The following is a 20,295-nucleotide window of genomic DNA, read 5'->3' on the forward strand; positions in this document are numbered from 1 at the left end:
TGATGGGTGTGTGTATAGCCTACATAAATTAAATATTTTCAGTTTTGAGTATTTTGACCTCACTACTGAAATCAATGGTCTTAATTGAGAAAATAGATGAATAAAATGGTCTTCCAGAACTGCTTGTTACAAACATCAACACAAGTAGGAAATTTAACCTGACCATTCTGGTCCAGTTTGTGCTGTAGGCCTAGGCCTACTCTAACAACACCTCGGCAGTTTCACGAAGGTGCGTAAAGTGTATAGCCAGTGCTGTGCCTTTCTAACTCCACTTTGAGGATTCGGAGCTTGTCCCGAGGCACACAAACAAGCTTGCTGAAAAGAATGACTCGCAGCTAATAAGAGCAGTGAAGGCTAGTGGAAGTAGGCTACTAACAGGCGGCTTGATGCAATCAATGTACAAGATTGTTTTGCGGCAGTTCAATTCTAATTGTGTTAGCGCATGATGCGGTCTGGCAGCCTGCTGCAAATGTCTCTCTGCAAGATAGGTATGGAAGGACATTTAATTCTGTAATGATTTCACAATGAATTATTGCACTGAGCATGTTTTCGTGTGTTAGGCTACAGCAGGCAATATACTGTTTTCATTTTGTTGCCCCTAAAATGCAAAAAGTACAAGTAGGCCTAGCGAATGTTTTTTGTTATTATTATATGTTACCTTTTTAGTCCAAAATAAAATAAAAATGCAGTTACTGGTTTTCCGTTGCACCGATCGAATTGTCAGATGTTCATGAACGCGGGTTTCAAGCAGTGAAGTTTCACCCTCACGACTTTCCGTACTTATGTGTGATGGGAAGCGTGCTTTGTTTGTGTTGGAGGGATTTTCTATCGGTCTGTCTGAAACGTGTGTAGCCTACTGCTGGCCGTCGTAGTGGAATATCATGGCGGCGAACTACCAAAACGTCACCATATCCTTAACACTGCCGATTTCTTGTCAGATTTGCCTCGGAAAGGTAGGCTAACACGTTTGTATTATTTTACTGGTATTATTACTGGTATTATTATGTATTATTTTACTGGATTTCCTGGGGTTGTAACAGCTGCGTCTATCCTGTTAGCAGCTAATGTGTGCATGCTAATTTAAAGGCAATTATTTTGCTTTGGAGAGAGGAAAAATGATATTTAGCAAATGTACATAAAAACGGTTATGTTCATTAAAACACTCCTCGGTTATGATTAGTGTCACAGTTACCCGAAAGGCTAGTATAACACAGTTCAGTTGAGTAAACTTAGCGTTGACTATGGGACATTGCCACTATGTAACATACTACTTTACTCAGGCTTGACGGAAACATTGTATCAAGATATGATGAAAGCAAGTGTGTGGCCTAGCCTAATGAAGCATTGCCGCTTGTTATGCAGGGTATTATGAAGGCATCCTCAATTGGGGCCAGGACGCATGTCTGTTCACAAAGTAAACCCTATGCAGACACATGCGTCCTACAAATATGGCCAGAGGTGGATCTTGCATGTGGATTTGAGTGGGTTGACTGCTTTCACACCTGGCTTACAAGGTGTGAAATGGGCAAGATTGCCTGTTTGTGAACAGGGGGAAAGAGCTAGGCTACTTGTCTTTTGGAACAGTGTATCAATGTTACTTGTCTTTTAGGCTACTTTTATTTTATTAAAATGCATTAGTTAAATGGCAAACATTGTATGGGTATATGAGCCTACTGTAGGTGGTGAGGTGACAAACCTGGGTAAGTTAACACAGTAAGCTAAGTGGTAGACTTAATGGGCTTTGGCTTTCATTTTGGTTTGTTAGGGGATAGTGCAGGGCTCCAGCCTTTGCCTGCATTCTTCATATAAAACTCAATGGTAGGCCCTACTTCACTATTAACCCCAATTTTACATTTTACCCCAGTTTTAAATATGCATGCATTAAATGTACATTTTAAGATGCACATTTCTAGATTAATGCAATCATTGTATGTTTGGAGGGAAAAGTCTTCTCATATGCAGCTCATATGCTATACTTACAATCGTGTTCAATGCAGGTTCGTCAGCCAGTGGTGTGCTGCAATCACCATGTTTTCTGCTCTATCTGCATGGAGGTTTGGCTTAGCAAGGCCAGTCAATGTCCTACCTGTAGGGTGCCCATCACCCCTGACAACCCCTGCAAGGAGATCATAGGTGAGATGTGTGGAGGGAGTCATTCATATGATGTTGCTGTTAAAACGTCTGTGTCTGTGTGTGCTCACATACTAATGGTCACGTAGACCTCACTCTTTTTATAAGTGTAACTCTTAAACGTATCAGATAGTCACAATGTTTTATACTGCACTTTTCTAATGTGGGTATCACAATATTGAGGCACTTTGATATTTCTTAACTGCATTTATTATGATTATACCAGCAGTGAATGTATAGTATGTTACATTTGAACAGGTTACAGTGCATGAAAATGGACTGTTCTGTTATCCGAAGTCGTCTTCTTCTTCTTATTATTACAGTGCATGAAAATGCACTATTCTGTTATCCGAAGTCTTCTTATTATTACAGTGCATGAAAATGCTCTTCTTCTTCTTCTTCTTCTTCTTCTTCTTCTTCTTCTTCTTCTTCTTCTTCTTCTTTTTCTTTTTCTTCTTCTTCTTCTTCTTCTTCTTCTTCTTCTTCTGTTAATGCAGCTTCAACCGTTAACGTAGAAACTCCATTCAAACTATGTTACGTATACCTTACTTAGGACATCTGGGCTTTGTATTTTTCATCTTTGTAACTTTTATACTTTTTAAACTATTAATAAAAAAACTATTCAAAATTTCCCCATAGACTTAACATTGGGCTGATGACATCACAATGGGCTAATTAAACTGCTCAACTAAGCCCCATCAAAGAGCCAGTTAAACTGATTGATTGATTGATTAAACTATTAATTAAAAACTATTAGGCCTTTATGACATCACAGCAATTAGAATCTTCTGCCAGGTGGCCAGGCCACCTGCATCAACTGTCAGTTTCTCAGGCTTTAACCCTTGAAGGTGTAGGTTTTTGAACATTCTAAGTTCCGCCACAATTGAAGGTTCTAAAATTCTATGTTATGTCAATGAACCCAGATATTCTTTAGAACGTTCATTTCTCAACATTCCCATCACACCGGTGTGACGGTACTCCTTTAAGGGTTAAACATACAGTCTCATTCACATACACATCCTGTTCAACTGTTTCAATTGTTCAGTCATTCCAACTATATTAAACCTCATCTACCTAGCAAATAATTTTACCATTTAAACTATCCACCTATCTGTTAAGGCAGCAAAGGTTGAGTATTATGCTCAGCTTATCAACAATAATGCTCATAGGCCAAAAGTTTTATTTAATACCATTAACTCTATTATAAATCCTGCCTCTGCGTCATCTACTCTCACAGATTTCTGTTGAAGGGGCAAGAAGTTCCTCAACTTATTCATCGATAAAATTGACAAAATAAAATCTCAAATCTCACCAGATTCGGATCCCTCAGTGATAGAACTTTCACCTAGCTGCCTCCAACAGTTTCAGGCTATATCTTCCTCCCAGCTTTCTGAGGTTGTCTCCCATATGAAATCTACATCCTGCCACTTAGATGTTTTACCTACACGCCTTTTTAAAGAAGTTTTTACCATCATCTGCCCTCTTGTATTGGCCATAATTAATCACTCACTAACCAATGGAGTGGTCCCCTCAGGTTTTAAACGTGCAATTGTGCAACCTTTACTTAAGAAACCTAACCTTGAGCCCAGTGACCTGAAGAATTATAGGCCTATTTCTAAATTACCTTTTCTGTCAAAGATACTAGAAAAGGTTGTCCTCTCTCAGGTTTCTTCTTATCTGAGTGAGTTCAATATATGTGATAAATTCCAATCAGGTTTTAGATCTCTGCACAGCACTGAATCGGCCTTGCTTAAAGTCCAAAACGACATTCTCTTAGCAGTTGATTCTGGATCTTGCACCCTCTTGGTGCTTCTTGATCTGAGTGCAGCATTTGACACCATTGACCATAACATCCTATTAAAACGCTTGGAGGATGAAGTTGGTCTCCAGGGTTCTGTTCTGCAATGGTTCTCTTCTTATCTTAGTGATAGATCATTTTCAGTTAGTTTAGGCAATTTCTCCTCTTCCTCTGCCCTTATAAAGTGTGGTGTTCCTCAGGGTTCCATTTTGGGCCCTCTTTTATTCTCTCTTTATATGCTACCCCTTGGCTCAATTTTTAAAAAGTATAACATTCAGTATCACTGCTATGCAGATGACACTCAGTTTTACCTGCCTGTTAACACTATGGCATTTGTTCTTTGGAGAATATTTTTGACTGTCTCAGTGACATCAAATGCTGGATGGCAAGAAATGTTCTTCAACTGAACGAAAGTAAAACTGATATAATTATTTTTGGCCCTCCAAGTGATGTTTCTATCTTGAAAAATGCGCTAGGACCTCTCTCTGCAAACTGCCACAGTGAAGTAAAGAATCTTGGGGTTTTCTTTGACTCCTCTTAAAATTTTAATAAGCAAATAAATAGTGTGGTCAAAGGCAGCTTTTTCCAGTTAAGAACCATTGCAAAACTGAAGCCCCTTTTGTCCTTCTCCGATCTTGAAACTCTTATACATGCTTTCATAACATCTAGACTAGATTATTGTAATTCATTATATGCTGGCCTGACCCACTCCACTCTCAACAGACTTCAGCTAGTTCAAAATGCAGCAGCTAGATTATTAAGTGGCTCTAAGAAACGTGAGCATATAACTCCTGTGTTGGCTAAGCTGCACTGGTTACCTGTGGAGCACAGAGTTAAGTTTAACATTTTACTTTTTGTCTTCAAAGCCCTCAGTGGTTTGGCACCTAGTTACATAGGTGACCTACTAATTCCTTACAGCACTCCAAGATCACTTAGGTCTTCATCTCAGAATCTTCTCTATATCCCCAAAACACGCCTTAAGACTAAGGGTGATAGAGCCTTCTCTGTTGTTGCCCCCCAACTCTGGAATAGTCTACCTGTACATATTAAGTCCTCTCCAACCATTGACTGCTTTAAGTCTAACTTAAAGACTTTCATTTTCTCCCAAGCTTTTAATCTACCTTAATACCCCCCCCCCCCCACACACACACACACACACACACTTTATTCTTTATTTTATTTTTGACCAATTTGTGTATTATTTCAATTATTTATTTATTTCCCCCCCATGTTATATTGTTGTTGTACCATTGTCATTGTTTTATGTTTGTTTGTAAGCACTTTGGTTCAACTCAGTTGTTTTTAAATGTGCTATAGAAATAAAGTTGACTTGACTATATTAAACCTCATCTACCTAGCAACTAATTTAACCATTTAAACTATCCACCTATTTAACTGTTCAGTCATTCCAACTATATTAAACCTCATACCTAGCAAATAATTTAACCATTTAACCTTTAAGCTACCCCCCTTAATTTATTGTTCGCGGTCAAACTTGACCGGACAGTTTTAACTGCTCTTAAATACCAATACCATGACAAAAAGTATTATTTAATAGAACATTATTGTAAACAGACCCTTATTAGAACATTAACATCTACATCACGTGTGTTTGTGTGTGTGTGTGGGTGTGTGTGTTTCTGTATGTGCGTGAATGTGTGCGGACACTGTGGTTCACATGCACAGTGGCAACATGACAACATGAACTGTGTGTGTGTGTGTGTGTGTGTGAGTGTGTGTGAGAGAGAGAGAGAGAGAGAGAGAGAGAGGGTGTAAATGTGTGTGTGTGTGTGTGTATGTCTGTGTGGGTGTGAGTGTTTCCGTGTGTGCACACACATGCATGTACAAACATTGGTGGTTTTCCTGCACATGTGGCAATATGACAACATGAACTGACAACTGTGTGTGTGTGTGTGTATGCGTCTGTTTGTGTGTGTGTTTCTGTGTGTGTGAAGATTGGTGGTTCACATGCACAAGTGGCAACATGACAACATGAACTGAAAACATGAACTGTGTGTGTGTGTGAGAGTGGGTGTACGTGTGTGTGTGTGTCTGTTTGTGTGTGTGTGGGTGGGTGTGTTTCTTTATGTGCGTGAATGCCTATGTTTGTGAACATTGGTGGTTCACACGTACAAGTGGCAACATAACCACATGAACTGACAACATGTACTGAGTGTGTGTGTCTGCTTTTTGTGAGAGTGTTTCTACTGATCTCAATAAGGGAAATAAATCAAGACCCTATGTTGAGTACAAATATGTCTTCTGAAGGCCTAAACAGAGCCCAGCCAAAAACTCCAATAAAATTTTGATCAACTTTGAGGGACAGCTATGACCATGCAGGATCATCCAGACCAAATGTGATGATTTTAATACCTACAATTCCTATTTATTTACCAGCATGCAAAAGTTGAGCCTCCTACATGGTTTAGTTCTTGTGCTACTGGCTTGTGAACTTTGACAAAAAAAAGAGGCTGAACAAAATCGACACCCCCCTCCCCCTGTAAAACTGGATGTATCTTGGAAAGTATTGATCTTACATAAAAATAATTTTACAGTGTGTCTCCTGGATAACATAGGTACACCTGGTAATTTTTTTCAGATTTCTTTGAGACCTAAGTGCGTGGGCCCTGGTTGAATTGACGTGGAAGGACCCTTTTGTAAACTTTATACTTTTTGAGATATTAACAAAAAACAAGCTTATTTTTCCCCATAGACTTTGCATGGGCACTATGACATCACAATGGACTAATTAACTTGATTTGCACCTGTATCAACTTCCAGTTGTTCAACTAGGACCCATCAAATGGTCAGTTAAACTGATTGCACCTGTATTAACTGCTTTTTGCTCAACTAGGCCAACTCTCTCTGTGTCTCTCCATTCTACAAGGATATAAGGCACATTCCATCCAACTTTCTAATCATTCATCCTCTTCAAACCATTCACTCATCCACCCATTAAACTATCCACCAACATCCATTAAACCAGTGGTTCCCAAACTTTTAACAGGCATGTACCCCCTGAGACATTATGATCTTTAGGAGTACCACCAATTGTTAACAAGTTTTTTTTTTAATTGTTTTTATTAATATTTATTTTTATCAATTTTGTCAAGAAAAGTAAATAGGATCATAAACATATGATACAAATCTCATCAATAGTCAACATATGATAGACCTACAAATGTGCTGAATATAATGATTTTAAATAGATCTGCACCTAATCTCACACACAATCGTCTTGTTGAATGCAGTGATCTTATCTGCTAGGTGCTTGTCTTTGCCTTGTAACTGGAGATTTAACTCATTGAGCTTTCCAAATATATCGCTAAGATAGGCCAGCTTCGTCAAGAAATGTTCATTAGTGAACGTGCTTGCAGATTCAAACATGCGCTCTTCCTCCAAGAAGAGGTGACTCGGAGCTCAAACACGCGACAGCACTTTACTTCGGGAAAGCCTTGCCTCGCTGTGAAACAGTACAGCCTTTTGGTCAGCTCCCATCTCCTCTCAAAGTGCGGAGAATAGACACGCTTTTAACGGCCGGGTCTTGATGAAATTCACCACTCTCACAACCTCGTTCAAAATCTCATTCAGGTCGGGACTAACTAAGCTGCCTTGACACACGTGCTTCCCTATGAATAACACAGTGTGTCCATTGCGCATCGGGTGCTACCTGGGCCTAGGCTACAGATAAAAAAAATAAATAAAAAAAACTTCTGTTTTTCACGTCAGTTCGCGCCCCACCTGGCATGTCTCCGCGACCCACAGTTTAAGAAACGCTGTTTTACCCTCTCTGTTTCCACTCTCGAATATTTTGTTAATGCGGAGAAAATACGTTTTTAATGCGCAGTGCAAATGCGGAAGTTAAGTTACCAACGTGGGATAAAGAAAATGTTTGAAAAGGCATATGACTTAGATCTTTTTTCGCGTACCCCCTGAAATCAGTCCACGTACCCCTGGGGGTACACGTACCCCAGTTTGACAACCGTGGCATTAAACAATCTGCCTACCAACATCCATTCAACTTTCTGTCTATCAACATCCCTTACACTATCTACATTCAACTTTTAAACTATATATTTTAGCATAAAATCTGGCTATCTTAAGACTACAGATTCTGTTCAACAGAATCTGTAGTCTTAAGAGAGCCAGAACCAGAAATTTCCCTCTGCCCACAACTGTTTAAAAATAAATGTCCTCACTACAATAATTCACTATTAAATAATTTAACTATTTACACTACTCAACTATTTAACTGTTCAACTGTCAGTTATTATCAACTATGACTCCTGCCAACTTTTTTCAAATAAAAGTTTGTTTTGCATTTTATGTTAATATACAGTATGTTTATATTTTCATGCACTGGTAATTTCCTCGAAATTACATTTTCTAGTTGTATTTTATGGCTTTTTTTCACTCCACAGGGGCGACAAATGAGGGTGATGCTCCTGCAAGCCCAACCATGAAGAGACGTCTGAGGAAGACCAGAGGAGAACTGCTGCTGAAGGAGTATGAGGTATATTACCTGACCGTCCATCTGCTTCAGGAACATGCCATGTGTCAGTGAAAATATTATTTTTGGTCACTCATACACAATACAAAAAGTATGTGGCATGACGATTGCACTTTTTGCAGAGATGAGTCTTCACAACATCAATAAGAGACAGCATGTTAGATGGAATAAAACCAATACAAATGTCATGTTACAGTTGTGATGCTTTGTATGACACAAAATCAATATTGTATACACAGGACCTGTCTGAATTATACAAGAACAGTAAACATTAAAGGAAAGTGGAGGCTCCATGGATATGTATTACTTAATTGTTATGAGGCAGCCATGGCCTACTGGTTACGGGTTCGGGCTTGGAACTGAAGGGTTGCCGGTTCGATCCGTGACCCAGTAGGAAAAATGTGGGCGGGGGAAGTGGTTGAGCACTGCTCTCTCATGCCCACATCCACGGCTGAAGTGCCCTTGAGCAAGGCACCTAACCCCTCACTGCTCCCTGAGTGCCGCTGTAGCAAGGCAGCTCACTGTTCCGGGTTAGTGTGTGCTTCACCTCACTGTGTTCACTGTGTGCTCTGTGTGTTCACTAATTCACGGATGGGATGAATGCAGAGACCAAATTCCTGCAAGTGTACTTGGCCTATAAACCTGATTTACATTTACATTGTTGTACATAGCTTTCAGGTCTCAAGAGCCTTATACTTTTGTTTTATGCCATATGATATATATAGTAGGAAAGCAAACCTTAGACCATAGGTATTTAGTGTTTTTTTGAAAGTAAAGTAGTTGTGGGTAACCATGTTATCTGTAAAGTGCTCCCGAGTACTTGATAGTGTGACCTGTGACCTTTTGTATTGCTGCTGCCATGGTCCACTGATTGATGCGCCGTAGCACAGTTCAACCTCCAGTTGTCTCTCATTCGTTAACATTCGGTGTGACGTGCCAAACGACGCTCCTCAGGATGAAATCGAGAGCCTGGTGAAGGAAAATGAGGAGTTGCGAAACAAAAACCGTGCCTCTGAGACGCAACTTGAAACGGTCCTGGAGCCCCGCGCCGTATCAGTGTCCTGCAGCGAGGACCGGGGCCTCGACCTCACCGAACTGGAGGAATGGGCCGACAAGCTGCGGGCAGCCACCGACCTCTCTGAGAAGGTCAAACAGGACATGGAGAAGCTGAAAGAGGTAAGGTCACGTGTTCGCTCTTTCGATGCCCATCAGGATTGTATCTGTAAACAGATGCTGACAATGTTACATTCGTACCATTCCATGATTCTGGCCATTTTTGCATGTGATGATAATGCTGCTTTAATGTTAGATACATTTTTGTATGATGAAATATCTGTGCTGAATTGGACACCAGCCTGTAATAGGTGATATGTTGGTAATGTGGCTGTCAAAACAATGCAGAAATTATATGAGAGTGACAAAAAGATATTAAACAGTTTGTAAACAGCAATTAAACGTACATTAAATATATCAATTTGGTCATTCCGTGTCAAATCAGAGAGAAAATGGTTGCTTTGCCACCTCAGATTTTGCTCAAAGTTTGTCTACATATTGTTTAGGTCCCAAAACTAAGACCTGTTAAATTTCAGTATGTTTAGGCCTTGATTTTTTTTAATCCTTTTTTATTTATTTATTTTTTCAGTAAGTTTACACAAAATGCCTTGTCTTGGAGGCCATGTTCGGACATTGATATATTAAAAAGTGCCAGCCCAAATTTTGTTGGATGGAAGACAAACATGTTCTCATTAAGACCATTAAAAGTTTGTAATGCATGCTGATTGATTTGGAACAAAGAATGAAATGGGTGATCTGAAGGGGCTCTGTAAACTTTGGGCTCTTTGTACCCACATGGCATCAATCAGTACTCTGTCTGCAAATACACTACTTTATTAATGTGCCCATATAATCAAGGTCTCTACAACACATTCACAGGAAGATATTAAGGATAAAACAGGTTGTGATAAAAAAAAAAATATCACTCTGTTCCAATCCACATACTTCTATACTTTAAATGCCTAATTTGAGTGCATAAGTGCGTTCACACTATTGATTATGATGACACGAAGTGCACTGCAAATACCCGAATGGTGCACTCATAACTGTCAAAAAGTTGAGTGTGAAACATTGGAAAGTTTTTGCCCTCAAATGTTGCCATCCTGGCTATGTAACGGAAGGGGAGAGACCACTTTCAAACTTGTGATAATGGGGGTTGAGGAAGCTGGAGCAGCAGTGGTTTTTAAATCTTGTCCCTAAGGTAAAACAATGACTTTAACTTATTGGCAGTGAAATTGGCACTTTGTACACTAAATGTCTATACATTGAGCTGCTTCCATATAGATTTACATTTGCCTACTAGCTATTTTACATACTATTTTAGTCCTTTGAAAATAACAGAAAATCATAACATTCCCTGGTTTTATCTTTAATATCTTCATACTCATTGTATGTGGAGAACACATATTGGCACAATATTGATAAAATAGTGTTTAAAGTAATAGTGATTGTTTGATACCAAATCCCCTCAATGTCACTCTTTTTGCACTTTCTTCCAAATATAGGGCCTTATTGAAAAAGTTTGGTCTGGCCTTGGAAATTATACTTCTCAAAATATTAAAGGTGCTCTAAGCGAGGTTGGGTAACGTCACTTGACGCCCCTCCCTCCCTATCCCTTCTGTGCAACTGAAACTCTCGTGAACACACATCTCGCTGATGATTGGTTGTAACAGTTTGCTAGGTTTCATGGTCCAGGCTGGTCCAGGCTGGACCAGGCTGTTTTTGTAGCCGTTTTTGTAGCCTGGGCTTTTTTTACAGCATATTCAGGGGAAGGGCAGCTAGCGGATGGTGAGGAGATGTTTGCTGTATGTGACTAAAAATGTTTGAGCTTAGAATCCACGTAACATCGCTTGGAACGCCTTTAATCATGAAACATTGTTGCCCAGATAATGTGTTTTCAGACTGTAAAGCAAAAATAAATGTCAAGGGCTGGAAAATATACAAGACATGGCTAATGCTGGAATATGACCAGGAATACAATGCAGAAGTAAACAAAAAATCAGAAGAATTGTTGATGGGGAAATAGTTGGAGGTCTGTACATTAATTTTCTGTACAGACCTTGAAAATCACTATGGACAGATTCAGGGTTGTGTTTCGATCTATATTCACCTTTATTTACACAATCTAACTTAAGATTTAGTAGTCTTATCAACTCTCCTGTGGGGTGAAGCACTGGCTGTGGATGCCAGACGAGGAGTGTACCATTGGCTTTATGTCTCTAAAAACGCTGAATAAAGGAAAATAAAATGTGCACCTCTCTCTCTCTCTCTCTCTCTCTCTCTCTCTCTCTCTCCCTCTCTCCCTCTCTCTCTCCCCCCCCCCCCCTCTCCTCTCAAGGCAAACAAAACCTTGCGAGCCCAGAACGTGGACCTTGTCCAGGAGAACATGCGTCTGAAGGCAGAGGTGGAGAGCCGCTCTCCACAGAAGTGAGTATTCTGATCTTCTCTATAAGCTCTTCTTAATGGCAGTAATACAGTGGTTTTCAAAAGTATTCAATCTACCTGTAAGTCATCGCCCTTTCCTTGTTTTAAAAAGGCATCTACACATATCTGCCCAATCAGGGTTTTGCTTGTAAACATGTATACTTTAGTACATTTATGAAGGTTAATAAGTTTCCTGTCTGTTAATATTGAAAATAAGTTAAATAAAAGCAAAAATATCCTGTTCCCATTTGTGTTCTATGGATATCTCTTAAGATTATGGACTTCTTCACCAGCACTGGGTTCCGGCCACTAGATTTTAAGGGGTGGTGGCTGGACAGTGATGGCTTCATTTCCTAGTTATCATCTTCCTCTGACACTTGGTTTGGGGGTCAAACCTTTCTATAAAGCATCTTGATGGTGTGATTCAAGTAGTAGTTGCAGGAATATATTCCTGCATTTTCATTTCTATCATTTGGATCACTTAGTCTCTTCATTTCACTTCAGTTATAACCTGGCAGGTGACCCTTTAAAGATGTTTTTTATGTCTGGATATGTCTTGAATTATTTATTGGTAGCACCTAATTATCAGTTATGGTTATGGTTGCAAATTTACAGGAATTTTCTTAATCGACTCCACATTAATTAACGTTAATGAACAATAATCGATTATTCATTAAACCCGGACTTCACCCGCCCTTCACACAGACCTAATACATTCCTCAATAAATGACTATTGAAAAAGCCAAAAATATGAAAACATGCCCTAATGCCATGTTTCATTCAAGTTTTTAAACTGCATTGGATAGTCACGGCAACTTTTTTGTTGGCAAGCGGTTGGCTATGCAACATGACATATAGGCTAAAAAAAGGGCTGGAGCTGGACAACAAAAAAAACAGCGACTTCCTAAAGTTACAGGTGAGTTAGTTTATATGTTCTCACTCAGAAATGAACATATCTGGGGTGAGGTGTGAGGCAATAGGTTTACTGTCAGTCCAGCTGCTGAAAATATTTGCTCAGATGGGACGGAGTTTGCTGGTAAACTCTTAACCCTACAATTATAGATAGCACGGTGCCAATTTAGCAAACATCGGGAATCTTGTTGCGTTGATCACCTGTGGGATTTGTATCCAAGGGAAACAGGCAATCTTTGATGTAACTCTCATTGACTATATATAGATAGGTAACTCTCCACTTCTACACATGAAATTTGTGCTGTTCTAAAAATGCGTTGATTATCATTGATTTATTCATTAACAACATTTCAGATAACATCGTCAGGTCATGGCAGACACTTCCGCCAGTCATACAGCAAATTCAGTTCAATTAAAAAACAAACAAAAAAAAACTCACAGCTCTGGAGAAGATGTTCATGCATGTCTTTTTGCATATGGAAAAATGCAGAAAGCAAATATATCGTCAGCATATTGCATATATGAAAAATTCTTAGATATAGAAGAATAATCTTAATATACAACGTATGATATGATATGAAACGGCTCTAATGTGGAGTAATATTCATATTTGTGAGTTTTATGTACATTATTGCACATAATGAATCTAATAAGGCATATGCAGGATACATTTGACTACTGTAAGCATTATTGTGTTGCTATATAACGTGTTTGCATTACATCCAGGTACGGCAGATACACTGTAGCAGCTCTTGAGGCCAAGATCCAGCAGTATGAACGTGACGTGGCTCACTTGAAGAGGGCACTGGAGCGGAGCGACTGCTACATTGAGGAGTTGGAGGCACAGAGAGACCAGGTGGCAAATGCCAACACAGGCACCACCGAGCCCAAGGAGGATGCCCACGCTGAGGGCACATGGGTCGGGGACCTCCAGACGGACCGTCCCCTGGGTGATCGGATCACCACCATGCGGAGGAGCCTGAGTGGAATGGAGGAAAAGTTGGTGCGCACAGACTTGGACGGGGTGCCGTCTTGGGACCAGGGCCTTCTGCAGACGGCGACAACAATGTCCGAACAACTGCTCCAGGACGCTGCCACCCCCCACAGAGCCAGGGGGGAGGCCGGAGAGCACACAGACGTCAGCTTGTCCTCGGCCGGCTTTGCCAGCCCAACCACACCCTCCGCAGCTTTCCACAGCCTGAGCCTAAGAAGCCCATTGGTGCAGAGTGAGGGGAGGGTCAGGCGTGGGTGTGGCCAGGGTCGAGGTCCCCTCTCTTACCTGCGCAGGCTGAGCTTCGATGGGTGTGGCTCCAGTGAAGCCTCTGCAGCCACTGACCAAAAACCTGTAGCTTCCAAAAATTACCCATTGGCATCACCGTGGGTGACCCAGCAGTCCCTCAGAGGAGCAAAAAACACTGTCGAGTCCTCAGACGTCCCCCACGCCACCACAGGGGTCCTAAGCGCCTCCAGTGAGGCCTGCATGGATGCAGCATATCAAGAGAAGATGAGTGAGTTGGACTCCCTGATCTCTGATGGCGAAGGCCCAAGTGGAGCTGCTGGAGCTCGCCTGCCTTTGCCCACTGCAGGGCATAGCAGTGGCCAGGTAACCACTGGCACCACTAAGACTGAACTGGGGTTATTAGATAAAACCAGTACCACCGGCACAGATGCCACCTCAAGGTTGGGGGCAGACGTACAGGAAAGTGGGCAGGGAATGCTATATAGACCCAAGGTGACCCTCATGACCTCTGTCGGGATAAGACCATCATCATCATCATCATCATCATCATCAGCATTGTCATCATCATCATCAGTGATTGCAGCCCCAGTGACCAAACGCAGGTGTCCCAGCGACCCTCTTGCCTCCAGTCCATCCAAGCTGTCCAAATGCAGCTGAATGCCCCTCGATCTTCCCTCATGACATCCCGTGGTGAATGTGATCAGATGATAAATGACCCAGATTAAGCCTTTAGGCTTATGATCGCACCCAGCCTATATCTAGTTTTTAGTAGTCAGTCTGCTTTTAGAGTGACATTTGAACTTACCTCTGATCTTAGAAATTGTGGCTAAGGCTTGGGGGTTTAAAAGTCTTGAGCAGAGAGTGAATCTTGGCTTTTATTAAAGTTACACAATTTCTTATAGGCCACTCAGTATTCTGATATTGTGTCCTGGAAGTTGCCTTTAGTCTCCTTTTGCCAATTATGAATGCTTAGCTGATAGCGTAAAGTGAATACAGGATGGTTTTAAATCATTTGTTTTGACAATCTCAAAAAATGAAAATATGTGATGTTGCATGTGTTTTTTTTTTTTTTTTGTTTTTTTTTTACAAACTTTGATCTGGAGATGTTTTTGTACTTCTTTATTTTCAAGATTCAGCACCACACTACCCACATAATCATGTCATTGTAAACAATTTTTAACAACAAAAAAAACAAATAAAAATAAAAAGCAGTAAATGGTAGCCTTATGTTTATCAGGTATGTTCTACAGTCTACTCTGTACATTATTACAGTCTATCTGCTTCTTTCAATCAATGCCACCTATTTTTAAATGCAACTTGAAGTTTTAAATATGCAGTTGATCATTTGTGTTGTGGAAACGTAGCTGTTTCCATTTTGGTTCTTTTCTTAAGACTTTAAGGGAATAACAAAAGAGGTAATACTTCTCATTAATTATCTGTATTCTCCTCTGTGTTTCCTGAATCTTAATTTTCTTAACGCGTTCTTAAACCTGTTTTTACACTTTCAGGGCCTCTAAAATACAAACGCCTGAACGTAAGATGTTGACAATCCACAAGAATAGTGGCAAACTTCCTGATACTTTAAATTATGCTGTTAGTTGCAACATCGCAGCAGTTTTTAATAATTGTACTTCCAATAACGCTGTAAAACAGTGACTTTTAATAGCATATAGCTGCAGAAAGACACAAGTCTTAATATCTCTTCTACTCTTGCATCATACCTACACTCAATGAGTACTCGCACACCGGTCTGACAATAATCACCACCTGGCACGCGCATCTTTATGGTGGCGCCGACTTCTCGACTGATACAAATTGGCCTTTTATGCGCCCATCATTAAAGCGTGATCATCGCCAGATGAGCACTAAACAAATTGATTTAATATCCACCGTAACCTTGTACACAGTCTTTAAAGAAATTAATACATCCAAATGAATTAACGCTTCATTTGTTCAAACGCACCACGGTTAGCCAATTAAAAATTCATGCAGTGATTAGAGGTTTGTGAAATATACATGATATCGTTAAATTTGCATACTAAATCAAGGCATTGTGCCGTGTTGCACAACAACCTCTGTGAGGAAGGTCTTTGCGGTGTCTTGCCTTTACATCAATGTCAATATTTTCTCTAGAGCATTGGCGATAACATGACGAGCTTTTGAAGCCAGCTTTGGGCATGGATAAGAACACGATTTCTTGTGGGCAGCCCCTAATTGCCGGACTGGCCCGCGGGCAAACGGCATTTTACATATGAGAGATCAGGAGCGTTTGAAGTCATTTCCAGTTTATAGCTAACTCGACTACTAGTCTGCGGCTTGAATGTCATGACAGGCTTGCACATTATGCAAACGACTTCTGTAGTCTTCGGTGTCTCTGGCTATTTTGGAGAGCTGGACGCTGGAAACCTGAACAATGTAAGGCAATTGGGCATTTGCAAAATACTGTGGTGTAAAATATGTTGTTCTAGCCTGAAATATGTGAATAGGGTACAGAATATCTCGTTTTCACTTTGCACTGTATAACGAGAAGCTTAGGTCTATTTAATAATACAAATAAAAATTAATAAAAAACGAAAAAGAAAAAAAATAATGGACGAATTGTGTCATGGCACGTATGAGTCAAAAGTCAAAACCTTTCAACTTAAAAAAACTACAAAAAAAAAAAAACTAATGTAATTTAGAATTACCGGTGCACGTGGTTCATGGCTTTGATGTATTTTATTTAAACGCATTCTAGAGTATACGCATGCGCGGTTCATCCACAGGTGTAGACTAGAGCCCTTTGCTGCGCTCATATTCGTGCTCGTCCGGCCGGAGGGGAGAAGGGGATAGGACAGGAGATGAGACCAGAACTGGGAGATAGGGGGAGAAGGAGAGGCGAGAGTCACTTGTGCTCGAAACAGGCCCGTTATCTGTCAGGCTGCACCGTTCCATGTCTCGCGAGAGAAGGCGCGCTCGCTTGACGAGATCTGAGGGGCTCAGGTGTTAGAGCACTTCTCATCCCTCGCGCTGCCGAGCGGCAGACAGACACGCGCGACCAAGAGACTGCAGGCATCTCCGCTGCATCTCGTGGGCTCGAAGCTGCGCATCATTACCGCCGGACACACACTCACACACACATACCCACACACCGAAAGGGGATTTGTTTATTGGAGTTGTTTTTTTGACAGTTCCTTTGCTGTTGTTGTTTTCTCCCCTCGACTCTCGGGCACTTTATCTATTTGGTTTTGAAGAGGAGAAGCTCGCAAACATGATGTCCATGAACAGTAAACAGGCACATTTCGCCATGCATCCGTCCTTACCGGAGCACAAGTACACGACTCTGCATTCCAGCTCAGAAGCCATCCGAAGAGCCTGTCTGCAAACTCCACAGGTAAAGATCCCCCTAAAAAACTTCTTTCGCTGTCCCTCTCCGGTAGACGAGGCGCGTGGAAGCTGTACAGCGCTGCAAGGCACATTCTGCCAAGCTGCGCGCTTAATGTTTTTTTCATGTATTCCACGGCAATCATCTGAAACGCCTGTGATCTTTTTTGAAAGCCATGCTCAGTGAAGGCTCCGACTTCACCCTTTTTTGTATTAATTTTTATGACTCGAAGCTTCTAAAAGGAATATTCTCTATGTGTTATGTGTTGACAGTATTCCCCAGCTGACATATCCATTTATTCCTCTGTTTTTTTCCTCCTCAACCTCCTTTTCTCTCTACTTTCCCCTCTCCTCCCTCTCTCTATGTATCTGCCCGCTTCTCTGTGTTGCTCTCTCTCTCTCTGCGTTTCCTCGCCGCTTTCTCTTGGGCTGCTGCAGCTGCAGAACAACATATTCGCAAGTCTGGATGAAACTCTGTTGGCCCGTGCCGAAGCTCTGGCGGCTGTGGACATCGCGGTGTCTCAGGGCAAGACTCACCCATTCAAGCCGGACGCGACCTACCACACCATGAACAGCGTGCCATGCTCCTCTACCTCCACTGTGCCACTGGCCCATCACCATCATCACCACCACCACCATCCCCACCAGAACCTGGAACCTCCGGACCTCATGGACCATATCAACTCCCAGTCGCTTAGCCTCATGACCAGCGCGCACGACGGGGCCGGAGGTGGCGGCGGTGGGGGCGGCGGGGGTCTGATCTCCACCTCGGCTCACCCACACTCGCACATGCACGGCTTGAGCCACCTCTCTCATCAGGCTGCTATGAACATGAATTCGCCCCTGACACATCACGGGCTCTTGCCCGGACACCATGGTGGTGGTCAGGGCGCACCGGGACTCAACAATGGACTGCCCTCAATCACTGACTCGGACACAGACCCAAGGGAGCTAGAGGCTTTTGCGGAGCGTTTCAAACAGAGACGAATCAAGCTCGGGGTTACCCAGGCGGACGTTGGCGGTGCCCTAGCTAACCTGAAAATTCCCGGTGTGGGCTCGCTAAGCCAAAGTACCATTTGTCGATTCGAATCGTTAACTCTGTCGCATAACAATATGATCGCACTCAAACCCATTCTACAGGCATGGCTGGAAGAGGCCGAGGGTGCCCAGAGAGAGAAAATGAACAAACCCGACCTTTTTAATGGAAGCGAGAAGAAGCGAAAGAGAACGTCAATAGCAGCACCAGAGAAACGTTCTTTGGAGGCTTACTTTGCCGTGCAACCCCGGCCGTCCTCTGAGAAGATAGCGGCGATAGCAGAAAAATTGGACCTGAAAAAGAACGTTGTGCGAGTATGGTTTTGCAACCAAAGACAAAAACAAAAGCGGTTGAAGTTTTCGGCAGCCCACTGATGGATGAACACGTGTTGTTTGGACTGCATTTGGGGACCAAGGAACATACACACAAACATCGTTTTCAGTCTGCTTTTGACGCGGAAGAATTTCAAAGCGGTGTGGCTACAGACAAATGATTCTTACTCGGTTTTGTGAAGTTTGATAATCCCACCGATTTATTTTCACGAAACTGGTGAATGTGAAGTATGCAAATAACAGGTAATCCAGACCAACTAATTTCACAGTTGCTCTGGCTATACACATACAGTCCTAGTGATCTCTGCCTTTTGGAGAAAAAAAAACATTGCGATACGAAATGAAGTTAAGCTTTACTTTTATCGAGTTACTTTTTTCCAGTAACGCATATTTTAAATGATCAAAACAGCCATGGAAGGATTACCTCATTGTTTAGCGCTATATGTTGTTTTACTAATTTATGTATTTATTTATTTATTTATTTACTGAAATATGTATGTATTTATTTATCTGTTTGTAAAAGCGTTCAGATGCTACTGAGTTTGGATATGCCCGAAAGCAGGCTCCATATTATCAGTCTTAACCAATTATCAACGAGTTCTCTCATTTGGTGTTCCAAAGGTCTGTCTCACTAGAGAATAACAAATAAAAAGGCACGGCAGAAGAGATAGAATATAAGTCCCTTTCCTACTCTGAGGGCAAACTGAGGTTGGCCATCACCACCCGTGTTTATTTTGAATTTGCACTGAAATTTACTGTTTAGATTGGTTAGATTATATTCGATTCTTTGTGTATATACAAATGATAACACTTGCTCACAGAACTATAAGAGGAGTCCAAATTTTCTTTTCATCCAAAACAGATGTTTCAATATTTTGTTGTCATAGGTATTTGTTGCCCAACGAAAATGTCCAGTGATGGACTTATTTAACACTCGCATGACTCAGACAGTATACTTTATACATTCAGACGAAAATGTATTCTGAAAGATCAAAAAAGAGAATCTTTATTTCTTTTGTATATTTTGGTTTGCAGTGCAAACATTCTATGCATTTACAAAAAAAGAAGCACTACATAGAGTATCTACTGGTAGGCCTTTGTGGTTGGTGTAAAATCACTGTTAAATGCCTGTTTTCACACATTGACACCACGTTGTTTGTCGTGTTAATTGTTAAAAGAAAAAAAAAAGACTTAAGAAAAAAACTTTGTGTAAGTAATAATTTATTTTGTGCACACGTATGTTTACAAATGAGGCCACATGTGTGTCACACTTTCATACCTGTGCACCCATCCGTCCGTGGAGCTGTCTCCTCTGTTGTCCTCTCTTTCAGTTTTACATGCACTCACTCCAACTTCTGTCCATCATTCTGTAAGCCAAATCCAAGCAGAGGGGTCCGAGTTCCTAGCGATCTTCTAAATAAATGAACGAAAGAGAAAAATCAAAAATGTCTTCTTGGTTCAATGTGTGCAAGTGGTACAGATTTTCTTTTGTTTTCT

The 20,295-nt window shown here is 41.2% G+C and overlaps 2 protein-coding genes across 2 annotated transcripts; both read left to right on the forward strand.

The window, feature by feature from the left end:
* Positions 1 to 726: 726 nt before the first annotated feature.
* On the forward strand, positions 727 to 15,250 carry obi1 (ORC ubiquitin ligase 1). The gene is made up of 6 exons (XM_042081193.1): positions 727 to 953; positions 1,998 to 2,133; positions 8,350 to 8,441; positions 9,393 to 9,614; positions 11,830 to 11,918; positions 13,554 to 15,250. Exons 1-6 carry the CDS (start codon positions 882 to 884, stop codon positions 14,722 to 14,724), a joined length of 1,782 nt encoding a protein of 593 aa, XP_041937127.1. The 5' UTR covers positions 727 to 881; the 3' UTR covers positions 14,725 to 15,250.
* Positions 15,251 to 16,765: 1,515 nt separating this feature from the next.
* On the forward strand, positions 16,766 to 20,211 carry pou4f1 (POU class 4 homeobox 1). Its single transcript, XM_042081197.1, has 2 exons — positions 16,766 to 17,440; positions 17,869 to 20,211. Exons 1-2 carry the CDS (start codon positions 17,318 to 17,320, stop codon positions 18,838 to 18,840), a joined length of 1,095 nt encoding a protein of 364 aa, XP_041937131.1. The 5' UTR covers positions 16,766 to 17,317; the 3' UTR covers positions 18,841 to 20,211.
* The last annotated feature ends 84 nt before the right edge of the window (positions 20,212 to 20,295 follow it).

Source organism: Alosa sapidissima, chromosome 23 (assembly GCF_018492685.1).
Source record: "Alosa sapidissima isolate fAloSap1 chromosome 23, fAloSap1.pri, whole genome shotgun sequence".
NCBI classification, from domain to species: Eukaryota; Metazoa; Chordata; class Actinopteri; order Clupeiformes; family Clupeidae; genus Alosa; species Alosa sapidissima.

Bases quoted from the DNA above. Each gene is read 5' to 3' on its own strand.
- obi1 (XM_042081193.1), top strand. From the start codon at position 882: ATGGCGGCGAACTACCAAAACGTCACCATATCCTTAACACTGCCGATT. The intron at 954-1,997 runs GTAGGCTAACAC...TGTTCAATGCAG, and splicing joins GTCAGATTTGCCTCGGAAAG to GTTCGTCAGCCAGTGGTGTG. The intron at 11,919-13,553 runs GTGAGTATTCTG...CATTACATCCAG, and splicing joins GAGAGCCGCTCTCCACAGAA to GTACGGCAGATACACTGTAG.
- pou4f1 (XM_042081197.1), top strand. From the start codon at position 17,318: ATGATGTCCATGAACAGTAAACAGGCACATTTCGCCATGCATCCGTCC. The intron at 17,441-17,868 runs GTAAAGATCCCC...GGGCTGCTGCAG, and splicing joins CCTGTCTGCAAACTCCACAG to CTGCAGAACAACATATTCGC.